Source organism: Sciurus vulgaris (assembly GCF_902686455.1).
Source record: "Sciurus vulgaris genome assembly, chromosome: 15".
NCBI lineage: Eukaryota > Metazoa > Chordata > Mammalia > Rodentia > Sciuridae > Sciurus > Sciurus vulgaris.
The window spans coordinates 33,037,540-33,055,991 of record NC_136476.1 but is presented as its reverse complement, the minus strand read 5'-3'; the positions used below and the strand labels follow the sequence as shown (position 1 = coordinate 33,055,991).

The window sequence follows — 18,452 nt, the reverse complement described above, 5'->3', positions numbered from 1 at the left end:
TAAAATGTTACTATTAATTTTCTAATTCCAACTTCTAGGTCAGAGGTATAAGGATGTTTCGAGATTGGATTCCTTCTAGATAAAAACAGCAACGAACTAAAATAGATGAAAATGTAGTGGCTGTACAAGTCAATTGCTCTAGCTACATGCCATTACTTTTTGAGGAAAAATAGTGCTCTGTGTGCAGAAAAGAGAGCGACCTGCTACTTGGCATAAAGAACTCTAATTGAGCACTGTTTGTATCTCAGTGGTAAAGCACTTGCGTAGCGTGCCCAAGGCCCTGGGTTCGATCCTTAGCCCTGAAGAAGAAAAGACCAAACCAAACCAAACCAAACCAACCAAAACAACAAAGAGCTATAATTGATAGGATGAGTATAATATAATCAGAAGCAAATTGTGATTTATACACCTCATGGCTCGCCTTGGCTAAATAGCAAAAAGTATCTCATGTCCAGAATAACTGAAGGATTTAGAGCAGGACTTGGGGGGAAAATTCACCCCTCCAATGTCACAGAAAAAAAGTGCACTGGTTTTGAAGGTGTTTCTACTTACTGTTAAACTGCCTGGGCTCACACACAGCTCCCTTATGTTCTATTTGTGTGACTTGCGGAAGACACCAACTTCACCCTTCCATTTAAAAAATAGGAATAGCAAAAAATAACCACTATGTATGGTTTTAGTGAGGACTGAATGAGATTACATTTAAAAGCATTTTAAGTATTGGCAATAAATATAAAATAAAAATTCAATAAACATTAAAATTATTAGAAGCCTGGTTATTTGGCATTATGGCTACAATGTTTATTTCAGGTTATGCTTGAGTGAGTGGTTAACATCTGTGAATACTTGTGTTTCAGATTTATGTTCACTAAGAACAATGTGACCTTCAACACTGCCTTGCCCCTAGGTCAAGGAGCTCTGGAAACACTGGGAGCCCCACTTTCCCAAGGTGCTCAGTGGCCCTAGTCCTCCTCCTCCCCTTGAGCATGCCATTTCTTGCTCAGGGGAACTAATGGGATCACAGCTCCAGAGCAGGACCAGAGGCCATGGATGATCACATTTCTCAGGAATGTATTATAAATCTTGTTTATTCTCTGTTGCTATGTTATTTTTTTTAAACTATTTTTTCTTTTTCTGTATTTTTATTCTAAAGCAAAAATCAATAAAGAGGGCAGGTTAAATGTCACAAGATGTGGGTATTAAATTTCCCTGAGAAACCATATATCTGGATGGTCAATTGGCACCAAGACCTCCTACCAGACTCTTAAGAACATCTCGTCCTCTCTTGCAGTCTCATCCTTCTCTTCTTCCAATAACTTTAACCACAAGAATACTCATCACTTTCCGCTTGGGTTGCTTCTCTTCTATTTTGCTTCTCCAGCCCTTCCAATGTATTTATAGCCAGTTCCTCATATTACATTACTCCTGTTTAAAGTACCAAAACTGATGGACTGAATGAAGAACTAACTAAGGGGACTTGAGTAGGAATTTTGCCTCTTCTATCAACTTTCTGTATCTTGGTCCTATTATTAATCTCCTGAGTCCCATTTGTATAAAGATGGGGAAACAGTAAGCTCACTTGAGTTATTTCATATGATTTTTATAAGGACAAAATAAAACATCAGATAACAAGCATTTTTCAAATGCACTTATTATTTCTGAAGTTATTTACACATTGTTAAATGCATTTATATACAATTTCATCTTGCTGCAAAAATTAAAAAGATAAAATACTTGTGACATTATGTTTTCCTTCTGAAATGGTATGCTGAAATTGAACCAGTCTCTCCTAGTTTCTAAAATAGAATGGAGTTTTAGAACAGCTTTAGGTTCATAGTAAATTTAGTAGCATGTACAGAAATTCTATTTTTTAATATTAAACTAAAATATGACAAAAGTACATCCTGATTGGTCAACCCCAGAGAATGGTAATGGTCTTCCTTTGCTTGCCTTAGCCCTTATTGTTCGTTTCTCGTAAGTGAAAAGTAAACAACTGGGCTAGAGGTCTCTCACACATACCTCTTGCAACCTAGATCCAGTAAGTGAAGTATGCTTAAAAGTTATTTGCATAGATGCAGCTCTGGCCTATTCCTAACCTCTACAGCATTTTTGATGACCATCAGAAAATTTTATTTATCATATGTTGAGGAGCTAGAAGAGATACTGTTCAATAATTATGAAATCTGTTCACTAGAAAACAAGAGTCTGCTTGAAGGCTGTTTGTCACTGGATTAAATCATTTGAAAATCACTGGAGTTTTCTCCTTTCATTCCCCTTTCTCCTAAATGGGAGCTGCTTTGATAGCATCCTGATATAAAGCACAATGAGATTATCAAAGATTGATTTAAAGAGTTATGGACAGTCATAATAAGTCTTCTCATTATGTCAACATGTCACCATCAGGGGCATGAAGGAGAAAAGACATTGTCCTGCCTCGCTGGGAATTTACTATTTATTTTGGGCCAGGGATTATACTAGTTGCTTTATATTTGCTAGAGCATATATAGGTAGGTCTTACGTGCCCCATTTTATTGAGATGGAAACTAAGGCTCAAAGAGATTAAGTAGTTTCTGAACAGGCGAGAAATGTGAGACACAGTGAGATGAACTGCTTGTCAAAATTCATACAAAGGTGTCTCTTGGGTACCCTCTATAGCATGTAGAGGTCAACCCAACTGTTCCCTAGTGGAGTAAACTCAGAAATTCAAATCATTGGTGCTTCAAGAAATACCTACCCACGGCAGCAGCTCTGCATCTTTAATTTCACTCTGTGGGCATATGGGATATTGAGAACTTGCCACTGGCATGGCCATTTTGTCTTTGGTCGTGTTTGAGACCTTTTTCAAAGACTTGGTCAGGACAGTATCTTAGGGATTCTTTCCTTCTAAAATATTTTCCTTTATTTTTGATTCATGCCAGCAAAACAGAATTTCCAGATAAACAAGCAGAAAGTACATTGGAATGACTTTGTGCCCAGGGTTCTGATTGCTCTCACAGATGACATCTTAGGTCTGTCTCATCACAGGTTAGTTTTTGAATCTCTTCCTCTAATTCAAGTATCTCTGGTGACCAAACTTTAGTAACTTCACCAAGGCCACCTGAGGTTTGGAAACCAAGTGGGCCCTTCTAAGTCTATTGTGGACACTCCAAGGCACGCAAGCACACAGCTGAAGTCAGACGCCATCAGAGTGGGGGTTGGTAAAGAGGAGGAATGAGAGGTTCATGTCTTTCCATTGTACTGGAATTTAGCTGGAATGACTGAAGGCAATTTCATTTTAAAATCTTTCCCCCCTGTCACCTCATTAACACCTCCAATGAAAGACAGCTGTGAGACTGTTAACTCTTTGCTTGCACGTTCTTGAAAGTGCTATTGGCTGGGATCTCTGGTCCTTGTGAGAAGATACCCTGCTGTCACCAATCTGGGAATCTGTAGCTTGAAATGAGGGTTTTTCTAAGACCCATATTTATACCCTAATAGTGTGACGTTCCATAGAGCGAGACATGCACTTCTGCCAGGTTTTGCATATTTTGAGCTACGACTCCATAAGCTGCAGTATGTTGGTTTTTTTTTTTTTTTTTTTTTTTAACTTGGCTGCCTCAAATTCTTTTTGGAAATAAAATGAGAGCGTATGTGAACATTCATTAATTTATTCACTCTTTCATTTGCTCACTCACACGTTTAATAAACCTCATTGGAGATGTGCCTATTTTATGCCAGGCATCACGTCACCATCAGGAGTATAAAAGAGCATAAGATACTGTCCCTTCCCTCAAGGAGTTTACTATTTAATGCAATTTTAAAGAATCATTTCAATATAACATGATAAAAGTCACTGTGGGAGCAAAGAGGAAAGTCAGTAAAGCAGAGTAGACTAAGGGAGATCAGGGAAGACAGAGAGAAGCTCTTTGAGCTATTTTGAAAAATTATTAGGAGTTACTTATGTGCAGAAAACCTTAGATGGGAAAGCAAAATGTACAAAATCAAGAGAGAATGCTTTGGGAATGATGTTTAAGACCAGTTTTGTGCACAGGGTAGTGAGTGTTGATGTAGCGGATTCCCTGGTGTACGATCCCTCACTTCAGGTTTGAAACACATACTCTTTCAGTTCTGGGGAGTATAGATGGCTATACGAGCTCAGCTGAACCACTTTGGGGAATTGTCCCTAACCAAAGGGAGCTTCCTTGTCCTAGTTCTTGCACCCTCTTCTGGGACACTTATTCATCTAAAATATACAGGTATAAAAACCAAGTCCCCTTATTTCAACAGTTTTGAAAATCATTCCATTTCAAGAGCTTCCAGTAAGACCTGTCTCAACTTCTCCCTGTTTATTCTTGCTTTCCCCACCTTTTATAGCTGAGGTACCCTGGCAGATGCTGCAAGGAGGGATCATATAAATAAATAAATAAACTTAAAAAGTGGCATGCTCAAATGGAAAAACTCTATATGGCTATAAAGCTCATCAGCTGATTGTGTTCATTAGAAAAGCCCAATGGACACCTCATTTATTTAAGTGACCAGGAAATATGCTGATGAGATAGACTCCAGCATTCAGCGGTGGCCAATGGTTAGGACTGCAGTTGGAGAACAGTTAACTGCTAACTGATACAGGGTGATACAAGTGCAAGGAATAGAGGCCAGGTGGTGATAGATGACTATCAGAAGCAAGTATATTTTTATAATGAATGACAAGTTTGGAGTGTTCGCTTAGTTGGGAAGTATGGAGATAGTTAATGGGCTAGTGTCTCCAGGAGCAAAATAGATGGGGTCAGAGTTATTGCTTAGTCTACACAATCAAAAGCAGTGAAAGATAGATGATCAGAAGGTTGAATATTGTTAACCTCCAGACCAGTCCCAGACCTGAGATAGTTTTTGGACCTGGAACCATGTGAGAAATGCCAAGTCTCAAACAGAAATTGAAGGAGGAGAGGAAAATTAATTATGGTTCATATATGGGTCTGCCCAATATAAGGATGCAAGCGAAAAATGAACTATAGCTACATTACAGTCCTAACCAGGGGTGACCTTAATGGGGAAAGTAGTAAGAATAAGTCCTTCTAATCGACAAAGCTCCTAATGGTATACCTAGTCAAACACTGTGTGTGGAAATAAGAATGGTCCAAGAGAAAAATATACAAAACTGATAGGTATTGGTAAATGGCTTTGTTGGTTGGCCAAAGATCTAAAGAAGAAATATTAGAATTGTGGCACAAAATGAACTTGAAAAGAGATATATACAGGCCTATGGGAGTGAGTATAAGTACTTATCTTTGTATAATATGCTAAGCATTCACCAAGGGAAAAGAAATAAGCACCTACGCACAAAGACTTCACCAGTTGACATCAGCCACCTCTTTCAGCAGTCACCCCAGTGTTGGCACAATAGATGTTTCAATGGGGTGGATATATTTGTAAGGAAGAGAATCTTCATGGACTCCCTTGCATGGACTTCCATTTACGAAAGCTGACCTAGCTATTCTGGCTAATAACAAATGTATCAGCAACATAGACCAATGATCAGCTGCTGACATAGTACTGTTCTTTGAGGAAATCAACTGTGTAGTGGCAAGTTGGTTACATTTGGTATCCTCCAATCTTGAAAGAAGCAACCATTCATCTTGACTGCAATCACAACATATGTAGGTATGAGTTTGATTTAGGCGAGGCCTTTGTCACTATTACAGCCCATGTTATACCAATGGAAAATTCTATATAATATCATGGGACATATTTTGGCAAAGAAATTGTAGCAGTGGGCATATGGCCATGGAATCCATGGAACCCATCTGAGCTACTAACCTAATAGACCTATAGTTTGGCCTACAGCTGAGCTCCAATTTGGAGATTGTAGCCAGTGACAATGGGACACCATCCCCCATGTTGTGATACCTACTCTACATCAATGAAGAGTAAATGTTTCATTCACAGTAGTAAGAATACATTGGCCTAGGAATATAAGAGTAGAAATAAGTGGATTCTCTTATTGTCATTCCCAATGATCCGCTTGAGATATGGGCACTTTCTCCTCACATAGCTCTGGGATCATTGTGTTTGGAATTCTTGTTTTTCCAGGAGGATCACTTAGGAAGACACAACTTCTGGCCACTTAAAGCTCCTCATGTCAAGAGATTCAAAGGCAAAAAAAAAAAAAAAAAAAAGAGTAATCATCCTGCGTGGCGTAATTAACCCTGATCACCAGGTGGTAGTAGTGCTACTGTCACATTAGGGACACAGAGAACTGTAAGTTTTGCACAGGTGATCTATGGAGCCTCCCTCAGTGCCTCTCTACTATAGGACCGTGCAGCAGGAAAAGCCTGGGAAGTCTGTGGAGACCAAGGGCTTAAATCTCTTATGGGGGAAGTTCTGAGTCATCCCATTAAGTGAGCTGTCTAGACCAGCAGAAGAACTCGCTGAGAGTGAGAGGAATCTAGAGAAGGTGATAGAGGAGGGGACAATGAGAATCAATTTCAACACTGAGACCCACTGCAGTCGTGGGGGCTGAAGTTCATCCATTTCCTCTTGTAAGCTTCCATAAGGAAGGAGACCAACCAGAGTTCATGATTTGTGGTCTCAAGAACTAATTATATGAAGCATGTGGGTCTGAGAAGTGCAAGGGGCAGACAGAAGTGCATGCTGCTAGGGTATTACCCAGATCCCACTTGTGGGTTGAGGTAATCATGCCCAGCTACTGGACATGCTGGTGACCCTAGGGTTTCAACTGGGCCCCTACCCAGGTATTTTCCTCAGCCAAAGATAGCATCTTGCTCATATTCCCCTCTTTTCCCCATAGGCAGCCTGCATGTAATGACTGGTCAATGTGGAGTTAGAGACTCTTGCCTCGACAACTCTGAGAGACCATTTCAAATCTAGTGATCCCTCTAGAATTATCTGTGGCCTCTGTTACCATAGCATGTGGTTCCTATTCTCCTTCTGCCAAATTCTGCTGCCTTTTCCATTATAATATCCAGAGTACTCTCTGGTCAACCTCCTGGTTGTACTAGAGTCTCCTCCATATGTATCAGAGTCTCAGAGACTGATTTCTAGTGGCCCCAACCTATGGCTAAATAAAGGGTGTGTATGAGTTAAGGTAAAGGTTACTCTACTGTATCTGAGAGACCTAAATATAAAATAGCTTCAGAAAAAAGGAGCTTATGGTGTAGTAGTCCAGATGGTTTAGGCTGGCAAGCAGCTCTGCTCTGTGTGATTATTCAAGGATCCAGTTTGCTTCTATCTCATTGATCCACAGCTCCCTTGAGTGTTCATTTGATTGGTTAAAACTTTTCCCCACACTATGTTCTAACCCATAGGAATGGCAAAAAGTATGGAAAGTACATGTGTATTGATTTACAGCTCAGAACTGGAAGAGGCTCACCCTTTCAACTTGCATTGGGAGAACCTAGTTCTGGCTCCAGACTTATATGTCTATCTTAACTGTTATTAGAGAAAGGAGAACATATTTTGGTGGGTGACATTTGCAGCACAGCAGAGGAGACTAGGGTGGAAAGCAGGAATCATTTCACGTATAAACAGAACACTAAGCTAAAGTATTCAAATGTTCTTTCAAAAATTGTGGGAAGCCATGAAGCAGGGCAGGGATTAGATAATGAATACTTTGCCAAAGAATTTTATTGTGAGATAAGTCAAGTAACTATTCATGTGAACACACATTTTTTTCCTTTGTATTTTTTATGACAGACATGACCTCTAGTCTGAAAGTAGTCAATGTTACCCACCTTCTCCTTGTAAGGAAAAAAGACCTGAGGGAAAAACAGATATTACTCTGCCAAAAAACTGTGGATATGTTGTTTTCAATCTTTCTTTGAAAGAAGAATTAGCAGAGCAGTTTCCTTTTTCATTCCCCAAACACAAGGGCTGGGCCCAAAGGTGAGGCCTTACTGCATTACAGGAAACAGAGTGCCCTTGAATCATGAAGGAGCTGTGTGGAAGAGAGGGCACTGGGCTCACTTTTGGGTCTTATCAAAAGACCTGAGCTCAGCCTAACCCTGATTCTGCCTCTGCATATATAACTTTCCCCAAATTGCTTGGTTTCTCCAGCATTGATCTCTAAATTACAATGTCTGACAAAGTAATCTAGAACTTTCTCTTCAGCTGAAAAACTTAATTCAATTTAAAAAGGTCTTAAAACTGAAGTTTGGAACAAGCAAGATTTAAAGCTCAAGAAATTTCTGTGGAATTTAATAAAATTTTGATTCTTAGTTTAGCAAAGTAAATTATTGCTTGGCCCTCAGCCCACATAGGAAAACGACCTTCTAACATCACAACCAGTGCAACAACAAACAGCCCAGGGAGATTTCTATGCCCCCTAATTGACTGTCTAAGTGAGCGGATGAGCTTTCTTTTTATCTGCTTGTTCCAGATGCCGATTCCACTGAATGATGAGTGAAGGGGAAATTCCAAAAGAAGGCCCCTGGACAGCCAATGGCCTCCTGCAGTCCATCTCATATATCATAAAGGTTCAGGGATGCAGACTCCACCACCAAACATCCAGCGTGCTGCTTTCCTCATAGTGTTTTGATGTCTATGGGAAAAGAATTATGAGAGATTGGCCATTTAAACTGGAGCAATCCAAATCTCCCTAAGTCGGCATTCAGTTTGGGCAGCAGAGCACATTCTCAGTTTCATGCAGCTGCCTCCGAAGTGACAGACACATTTCCACTCCTCTGGCCTGGTTCAGAGGGGAAGAAAAGCGGTTCCTGTCTTTGACTGCAGGGGCCTAGAGAACGTGTGAAGCCCCAAGTGAGAGGCTGAGGCCGAAGGCAATGAACTGAGCTGGAAATTCACCAGAACTCCCGGGCTCCTGTTGGCAGAAAACCCACGTGACCTCCTGTAACTACTCATGACCCTTCATTTTCTACACCTTAAACAAATAAAGTAGCACCTGCTCGAAGCTCAGCCTCGAGTGGTTTTAATAAACCCTAGCTGTTGGCTGAAGGGCAAGAATTACGCATTTGTGATTAGAATCAATGGGAACAAGGGGTGTGCACACACCGGCAATCCACTGAAGGCAAATCCTTCCTTTTCAGGTATTTTTGAAAGGCCGATTTACTTATAAAGTTTAATTTCCCCCAGATTAGTGATCACGTCAGCACTTAAAATGCTACCAGGGAGACAGAATCAGTATCATGTTTGTCTTTAACATGGGAGGCATAGGACACCTGGCCCTCTGTTAATACTGGGACACTGTAAAAGAGCACGCTGGGGCACAATACAGTGCTTATTCTGAATCCGAATCCATCTGTACTCTACAGTAGGAAGACAAAAGAGGATTGTTAGCACTTCAAGGCACCTTGACACAGTCATACCGTTGGACCCTTTTATTAATTGCCCCATCTGCTAAGTGAGAGCTCTCTGACACAGGTTGGTGCAGAACTCTTAAAGCCCTTAGTCTGCTTCCTATTGGTTCCACATGTGTTTGTATTTGTTCTCAGTAGGCAGAGATTCCAGAGAGAAAATGAACCGCTGCAGATCGATTGCAGTATCAGTCATGCAGAAGACACGGTGAAGCGTGCCATTTGATTTTGATCTGCTGTTAACCCTTGGGAAGCAGCTGTCCCTGCTTCCTTGGCTTTTGTTTGCCTGGTTTTTTTGGAGACGTGGATGCTAATTGTGGGAGAAAAAGCAGTACCCTGCTCTCATTTTAGGAAATACAGCATTTCCCCTTTAAGTTGTTCAGGCCTCAGAAACTTTGTCTCTGTCTGGGACAGAGCAATAGGAAAGCCAGAAAGCATTAATGTAGGGTGTGTGTGTGCATGCTATTGCTGCTGTGAAGATAGGCCTTGTTTATGTAGCCAATGATAATGCTCAACAAAAGTACACTGACCTTGCCAGAGTCTGGGCCTACGCTGACAAAAGACAGACCAGCCTGAGTCGAGGCTGGCTGAGGAGATCCTGCTCCCAGGGATGATTTGTCTTTGTCCTTTCCTTTTTCATTTTGTTTTAAAAAGATTCAATGAGATTGAGTTAAGGATGTGGTGTCTATTTCAGCCTCAGCTTTGCAATTTCCTCATTTAGCCTGGATTATGTTACAGCCAACACCATGCTCGGGTGTTTTTCTATGTACAGTTTGGAGATAGAAGAGAGAAACAGGAAAGCCTCGCCTCCCCTCCGAGTTCCTTCATCGTGGACGCTGGGTTTGGAGTTGTGTGTTTGTGTGTGTTACATAAGAGGTGGTTTATGAGTTCATGTAAATGTAACGGGTAGAAGTAGGGTTGGATTTGGACATGACTGAAGTTAGGGACTCAGAAGTCCCCTGTCTTGGATCTAGCTCTGCTTTTTCTAAGTCTGACTTCATTCTCCGACTCCATATGGTAGCATGATGGTGGCATTACTCCCTTCCAATTTAATGTCTGGGTGCAAAGAGAATCTGTTTTCTCTTAGTAGCCCACCAGAGTGTCTCTTTGAGTCTGACTTAGGTTAATTGTCAGGTCTACACAATCCAATACTGTGACCAGGAGAATGAAATTCTCTGGCCAAGACTCAAGCCAACCTATTCCTAATGTTGGAATAGAAGTCATTCTGGTGTCCGTGGACTAATATTTGGGAGAATTTTTTTTCCTAAAATAATAATATGAATCCTATTATGAAAAGAAGATAGCATAGAGGCTTCCTATCCAAATAATAACCCAAAAATTATCCATTGAGAGTCTTACACATTAAAAAAAAAAAACAAAAAAAAAAAAACAAGGGATAAATTGCTCAACCAACTCCATAAAGTGGAAGTGTGTGTGAATTGTGTGTGTGTGTGTGTGTGTGTGTGTGTGTGTGTGTGTGTGTGTGAAGGACACTGGTCAAACTGCTTTTGGAATCAAATGTCAGCTCAAATCTTAATTCTAGCAGTTACTAGTTATTTGACTTTTTAACAAGTTATTTAAAATTTTGTATTGATTTAGATCTATGCCATAAAGTTTTAGGGCTGGGCTACACCATTATAATTTCTAAGCAAATAAATAATCACTTTATTAATGACCTCATTTTTTTTCTGGCCTTGTTTACTCTTGCCATAAATAAAAACATGTTTCATGACATTTAAATAATTGCTTAAAAAATTGACGTACCCTCAGCCAGTGTCTTGAGACTCGTCCAAACTTCTACTTCCCCAAATTTCCTGTGTTTTAGAAGGAGAAACTACTCTTCCTCATCAGGTACATCTTACCCACTTTTGCAGACCCTTCTTGGAAGAATAAATTTTGCTGAAGTGTACTCATAATGAGTGTGTATGTATGAAGGATGAGATGATTTGTCTGTTCAGTGAAAACATCTCTGCTGCATTAAGTTTATGCCCTGCCACAGGAATCTATTAGTCCACAAAACTTTCACCTTCCCAAATGTTTCAACAGCTGGGATGCAAAGTCTCATTCAGAGACAAATGTGTGCACCATATTTACAGTCTGAAATTCAATCTTCAAGCATCACTTGATTAGGATGAACATTACAGTGCATGGTAATTCTTTTCATTTAAGCAGCAGCCAACAAATTAATAGCACAAACTATCCTCCAACCCAATAGCATATTCAAAAGGTTTCAGTTAATATCATCTTAAACCAGTTAATATCTAAATATTTATGAAACTTTTTAGGTGCCTCAGCCATGTAGAGTATCCCAATATTTACAAGGCTGGCACACACACACAAAGTCACGTACATATTTTGTGACCTGTAGAAACACCTTTCTGATTCTGTTCTTATAAAAAGTACTTCATAGGAAAGTCTCTATTGCAAGAGCATCTCCTCTAAGAAATCATCTGTTAAGCAGTTTCATAGTGCTTGGTATGTATTAAAAGGTCAATAAAGTTGAGCTATATTAATATTATTATCATCATTATTTCTTTAATTATCAAATGGTGTCATTGGTCATGTTAATTTATTGAGTATTTTATTTTTCTAAACAGAGAAGTAGTGGGTCCCATCCACATTTTGATCAACCTCGCAGAATATCTCATTGACCCAAAAGAATTGAAAGTACTATAATTCTTGCAAATGAATCTGAAATGAACTATATATTTTGTGGATGTTTACAAGTTTCTTTTCTCTGAAAATTTGTGAACTCTAGGTAATCTTCCTTCTAGAGAAGGGTGGATCTTGCTAAATGGGCTTGGGCCCCTTCTCACCCTGCTCAGGACACTCTGGTCTTCATAGTGAACCCTCTTTGCCTTTTTTTATGGAAGCTGTAACACTGTTGGACCTGCCATATCATTTACTTTCCTGATTGTCCTTATTGTTCTTTCTTGGCCTCTCCCTTCCATGAAGGAAGCTTCAGGAAGTTAGAGGTTCTTGTCTCCTTGCATTGATGAATATACGCCAGGCATCCTGGGCACCATTTCTTTCTATCTGGAGTGATGGATTTTTCCTAATAAAATGATACAGCTTTGTAGTGTTTTTGGGATAAGAGAACTCTACACAAGTAAGAGAAGGATTGAAATGTTGACATTGAATAACCTACAGAAGCCTCCAGAGAATATTTTCTGTGCTGCATTTGGGAAAGGGCCACTGTTCTGACTTGGTACTTGGAGTGTTGGGACTATGGAATTAGAAGATTGACTGAAAAAATTCCCAAGATTCCAAATTCCCTGAGGTGTTTGTTGGGGGATGGGAACTATATACATGGAAGAAAAAAATGACATAATGACTTTAATCATCCAGGTTCGAACCTTTTTTTATTTTTTATATAATCTCCATCTCTTATATCTGAGCCTACACCAAATCTTCGATGCAGGCTTTCCTGTATTTTTCTTACATCAATTATGAAGTATCAGCAGAGTTAAATGTGACAAAAATTTCAAAATAATGATAGCTTTATCAAGATAATAGTTTACCTTTTCTGACAGAAAAATGATGCAAAGTTCAGAGGAATGGTATGATGGTCGCATGGGGTCACTGGGGAAGCAGGCATCTTCCAGCTCTGAAGTCTCTAATGCATCGTCCTTCTCCTCATGATCCGAGGTGGTGGTTGAGTATACGGCCCAATGTCCTCGCTCCAGGCTAGAAGTAGCCTGAAAGAACAAGGGAAGGAGGGGCAAAGACAGCCCCTGTGTAACACTTCTGTAATTTTAAGCCCTGAACTTTGTCTTGTGGTCATAACTATCTACAAAGTAGGTCTGTAAATCTAGCTTTCATTCTGGATGGCCATGTGGTCAGAAAATGTGTGGGTTTTTATTACTATGAGCAAAGGAAAGAATGGATATTAGGCAGGCCACCAACATTCTCGGGCCACACTACTCTTCTAGTACTAACTAGAGCCTGGAATATTACAATCATTAAGCACGGCAACTTTCTTCTCTACAAGTTTAGAATGCTAACTTAATTGTTTAAAATAGTTTTCCTTCCATTCCCCAGCTCAAATACTTTAGATAGCTTCCAATTAATAACTGGAAAAATTCCAACCCCATTATCCTGGCATTTCAGGAAGTTGCATGCTAGAAGGAATTGGGATGAGAAATCCCTGAAAACAAGAGTTACTACTTTTGATTTCTGTGTTGGCTGGATGTTTCCTGCCAGTAAGGCCTGCCTGGTCTTATTCATGTAGCTACAACCAAAGAAGGGATGGCTAGACTAGAGAGTCCCAGATGGCCTCATTCATATCTGGCAGTATCTGGTGGCAGTTGGCCATGGTGCCTCGGTTCTCTTCTTGTTCTCCAAGAGGCTAGTCCAGCTGCCTTTTCTATTGTGTTCTTAGGGAAGTGTTTCAAGTTGAAAAAACTGAACTCGCAAGGACTTGCTGGTCTCCTAGGCTTGGAAGTCAAATTATGTCACTTCTGCCACATTTTAGTCAGAAGGCCACAAGGCCAGTCCTGAATCAAGGGTTGGAGAATTAGCCTATACTTCATTTTTGGAGGAGAGGCAAAGGTATATTGAAAGGGGAAATGCTTTCACATTGGTTTAATGATCCCCTCAAAACTGACCTTAAGAGTTGCATGGTGGTGCATGCCTGTTTTCCAAGCTCCTCAAGAAGCTGAGCAGGAGGACTGAGAGTTCAGGGCCACCCTGGGCATCACAGAGAGACCCTCCAAAACAATGAATAAGAAACCTCTGGGCTGGGGATATAGCTCAGTTGGTAGAGTATGTGCCTCGAAAACACAAGGTCCTGGGTTCAATCCCCAGCACTGCAAAAAATCAAGTTTAAAAATAATTATTAAAGAAAGAAAGAAAGAAAGAAACCTCCAAACCAAACACAAAAACTCAGGTTGAAATTTAATCCCCACTATGAAGTGGGACCGGGAGGGACCTTTAAAGGGTGATTAGGCCATATAGTGCTCTGCCCTTGCTAATGGATTAATCCATTCATGGATCAACTATTTAATGAATTATCTCCAGGATGGGTCTGTTACAAAAGCCAGTTTAATGCAGTCTCTTGTATGTGCCCTTTTCATGTGATATCCTGTCCCACACAGGGACTCTGTAGAGCAAGAAGAACCTTATCAGATGTGGCCCTGACCTTGGACCTCTCAGCCTCCAGAACCATAAGCTGAATAAATCTTCACTCTTCACAAGTTACCCAGTCTGTGGTATTCAGTTATAGCTGCAGAAAATAGACTAAGGCCGCTTCCTAGGACAGAAGGAATTTGTGCCCATTTTTGCAATTCACTGTAGTAGTTTGTGGTCTTGAACAAACCACTTTCTACTGCTGGAATTTCAGTTTCCTTTTCTGGAAAACAGGGATAGTAACTGCTCTAAGGTACTTTGATAAATAAATATTATCAGACTATTAAGTGTCTACAGCAAAAAGATTTGGATGATATTAATTCTATCTCACTTTAAGGTTTTCCCAGATCGATCCTGCCACCGATCCCACTGTGTGTGAACTTTGTACTCCTGATAATCTTTTCATGGCTTTTGAATCCACCACTGGGATTCCCACTGTGTTTCTGTCATTTGCTTTACCTAAAATAGTTTTCCTTCACTTCTTAGTCTTAAAAAACCTTATCCATATTTTTAGGGTACCAAGTCCCACATCCATAATCAACACAGGAGTCATCTGATCATCCCAATTTGTCAGTTATCTATATTCTAGCAACACTTGTGATTTACACCACTCTTTAACTCCTTGATTATATATAGATTTGTGTGAGTTTTGCATTGTCCTGTGGAGTTACTTATAATAATAGTCTTTGCCTATCTCACAGCCTCTAACTTGCTATACTAGAAACTCTTAAAGGATGGAGAAAGTAGGGTAGATGGTCAAATACAGTCTTGAAAGTTTAATCACCCGAACCTAGTTTTAGTCTTTAACGTTTAATAGCTGTGTAAACATTATTCAGTCACTTAACTTTTTTGAACCTTAGTTTTAGAGTCATTAAAATGATAAAATTCTGAGCTTGCTTAGTGGAGTTGTTGTAAGGATCAGAAAAATTCTAGATAAGGTGCTTTAAGTATTATAAAGTATCACCTAAATATTTGGCCTTTTGTGATATGTTGAATGAATAATCATTGAACAAATGCTAAACACATATGCAATATAAGAAAAGAGATCTACTGAATTTATTTGTGCAAGAACATGGATGTTCTTTTAATTTATCCTAAAAAAGGAAACCAGAATAGTGTGGTTTTGGCAACAGCATCTTTTTGGGTTCAAGCTGAATGACTCTACCATATCCAGTTGAAATTCTAGTTTCCCATATAGTTTAGCAAGACAGAAGACCGGAGAGACCCAAAATTATTCTAAAAATTATTCTAAAATTATTGTTTTTGTCACAAAGTTTCTTTTAGAGAAACTGTTTTGTCTGAGCCTACATTTTGCTCAATTGTTTCACAAGTTGGATGTTAAGTATGGATACAATTGTGGGAGTGCTCTCTCTCTTTCTCTCTCTCTCTCTCAAAAAGAAAACTTTAAGAGGAAGGAAGATTTCTTATCCAAAATTAAGCTTTTAAAGGAAGGAATTTTTTAAAAAATTTATTTACTGTTTCTTTTGTTCTAAATAGTTATACATGACAGTAGATTGCACTTTGATATATCATACATAAATGGAGTATAATTTCTCATTCTTCTGGTTGTACATGATATAGAATCCCACATGTCACATAGTTATACATATACTTAGGGTAATAATGTCTGATTCATTCTGTCCTTCCTACCTCATATCCCCTCCCCTTTCTACACTCCCCTTTACCTAATCTAAAGTAACTCTCTTCTTCCCTAGCCACCCCCCCATTGTGAATTAGCATCTGCATATCAGAGGAAATATTTGGCCTTTGGTTTTGGGGGATTGACTTCTTTTGCTTAGCATGATATTCTCCAGCTCCATCCATTTACCTGCAAATGCCATAATTTCACTCTTCTTTAAGGCTGAGTGATATTCCATTGTGTATATATATCACATTTTCTTTATCTATTCATCTGTTGAAGGGCACCTAGGTTGGCTCCATGGTTGAGCTATTGTAAGTTGAGCTTAAAAAAAAATATATAACCCAATCAATAAATGGGCTAAGGAACTGAAGAGCTTGCAGAAGAAATACAGTAAATGTATGAAAAAATGCTCAACATCTCTAGCAATTAGAGAAATGCAAATCAAAACTACTCTAAGATTCCATCTCACTTCAGTCAGAATGGCAATTATCGAGAATATAGGCAACAGTAAATGTTGGTGAGGATGTGGGGAAAAAGGGACACTCATACATTGCTGGTGGGACTGCAAATTGGTGCAGCCATTATGGAAAGTAGTATGGAGATTCCTCAGAAAACCTGGAATGAAATCACCATTTGACCCAGCTCTCCCACTTCTAGGTTTATACCCAAAGGACTTAAAATCAGCATCCTGCAGTGACACAACCACATCGGTGTGTGAGCTCTCTGACATACAGCTCTAGAGGTCTTTCTTCCCAGCTCTAATTCATTAAATCGACTGGATTAGACTGAAGTTTAACTTGCAAAAATGGAACTTGTCTAGGCACCTTACAGAGCTGCACCTACAGACCTCAGTGGCCTGTTTTTATTAGTTTTAAATATTGCCAGGGATAGAGAGCTATGAGCTTTCAGTGTCTACCACTCTTATTTTAAGGAAGGTTGTCTTACTCTTGAACACCAAACTCACTGTAATGTGTGGCATTTTTTTTTTTTCTTTTTTCTTTTGGTATTGTTCTAGGTAGGGTTGGCTTACAGCTGGTTGGTGTCATTTTGATGATAATTCTTACATTTGGATTCAGCTAAGTTGTTCTTCTTTATTTCATTCCTGCTTTCTTAAAAATGATATCTGGAAAGAAAACCAGGACCTCTCTTAGACCTCTTGCTTCCAAAAGAGGTTCTGTTTTTCTTTCCAAACATCATTTTTATTATACTTTTCAAAGTTAAGAGAATTTAGGCCTCAAACTGAGCAGAAATCTCAAATAACCACTTGCCAGTGTACATAATGATATCACTTCTTGTGTTTCTTTTGTGATGCTGATTATAATAATCCTGGCATTATATATTTTATTGTTGATTGAAATTCTTGTCCTGGACTGTAGCATATTTCTGTCTCTAAATAATGGCTCTTTAATGTCTTCCTTATTTTAGAAACAACAATGTCCATTATTTGGTTTTTAGAATATATGAATAAGCACACAAGAAAAAAAAAAATAAATGAAACCGCACAGAGGTCCTCTATTCAGGGATAGCCCACGTTAGAATGGTCACGCATCATTCAGGGCCAAGCAGGTTGGCTTTGTTCTTCCTCTCTGGCAGGGGAACCTTCTGTTGACCGTGGTCCTTTCTCTCACCATCGGAGATGTTTTATGATCTGGGAGGCCACGGCTCTTGGAAGAGTGGACTGACAAGAATCAGAATGACTAAGAACAAGAAGATACTAAATCCTGTAAATATTGGAAACTTTGTTATCTCTACTGATAACATACTAAGGGATTTTATGAGTATAAAATGGGAATTTGTATGTGTGGTCATATAGCATGATTCTTAGCAACGTGTCTGGAATACAGGAAGAGCTGAACAAAGGTTAGCTGCTATCGTTCAATTGCTCTAGTATCATCATCATCATCCTTATTTTTGTTACCCTTCTCCTCATGGTTAAATTTGTCCTGTCTAGGCCTGGATCTAGATCTGGGACTATGTAATGGATCCCCATTCTCCCAGACTTCTTTATTTGAAAAAAGTGACAGACTTGTGCTTGTATAATTGCAATCGCCTGTAGATTTAAACAAAAACCCAAGAAAACAACCTTAAGTGTTCCTTATCTTCCCCAAGACACCTACCTCAGGCTCAGTTAATTAGAATATACCAAGGTGTTTTTTGTTTTGTTTTGTTTTTAACTGCACTTTGGTCATTCTTTCCCTCCTATAATAATGTATTACCTCACTCATTATCTTACTCATCTCCTCACCATTGAATATTTTCATAAACAGGAAGGAAGAGAGGCTATTTTTAATACTGTTAATAATAATAATAATGATAATAATACTATCTCATTTCCTTCCTTCCTTCCTTCCTTCCTTCCTTCCTTCCTTCCTTCC

The 18,452-nt window shown here is 39.3% G+C and overlaps 1 protein-coding gene across 2 annotated transcripts; it reads right to left on the bottom strand.

Annotated features, from left to right (window-relative positions):
- Positions 1-2,208: 2,208 nt before the first annotated feature.
- LOC306645821 (uncharacterized protein) lies at positions 2,209-16,390 on the bottom strand. Of its 2 annotated transcripts, none has more exons than XR_013759735.1 (3): positions 16,264-16,390; positions 12,830-13,006; positions 2,209-8,536 (listed from the first exon to the last, which is right to left on the bottom strand). XR_013759735.1 is itself a non-coding variant. In XM_079113954.1 (3 exons), exons 1-3 carry the CDS (start codon positions 13,937-13,939, stop codon positions 8,474-8,476), a joined length of 264 nt encoding a protein of 87 aa, XP_078970080.1. In that variant the 5' UTR covers positions 13,940-14,073; the 3' UTR covers positions 2,209-8,473. The 2 variants fall into 2 exon arrangements, 1 of the variants encoding a protein (XP_078970080.1); XM_079113954.1 differs by lacking the exon at positions 16,264-16,390 and adding an exon at positions 13,916-14,073.
- Between the last annotated feature and the right edge of the window lie 2,062 nt (positions 16,391-18,452).

Bases quoted from the DNA above. Each gene is read 5' to 3' on its own strand.
- LOC306645821 (XM_079113954.1), bottom strand. From the start codon at position 13,939: ATGCACCACCATGCAACTCTTAAG. The intron at 13,007-13,915 runs GTCAGTTTTGAG...TTGTTCTTTCAG, and splicing joins ACCACCATGCAACTCTTAAG to GCTACTTCTAGCCTGGAGCG. The intron at 8,537-12,829 runs GTAAACTATTAT...CTTTTCCCATAG, and splicing joins TCATTTTTCTGTCAGAAAAG to ACATCAAAACACTATGAGGA.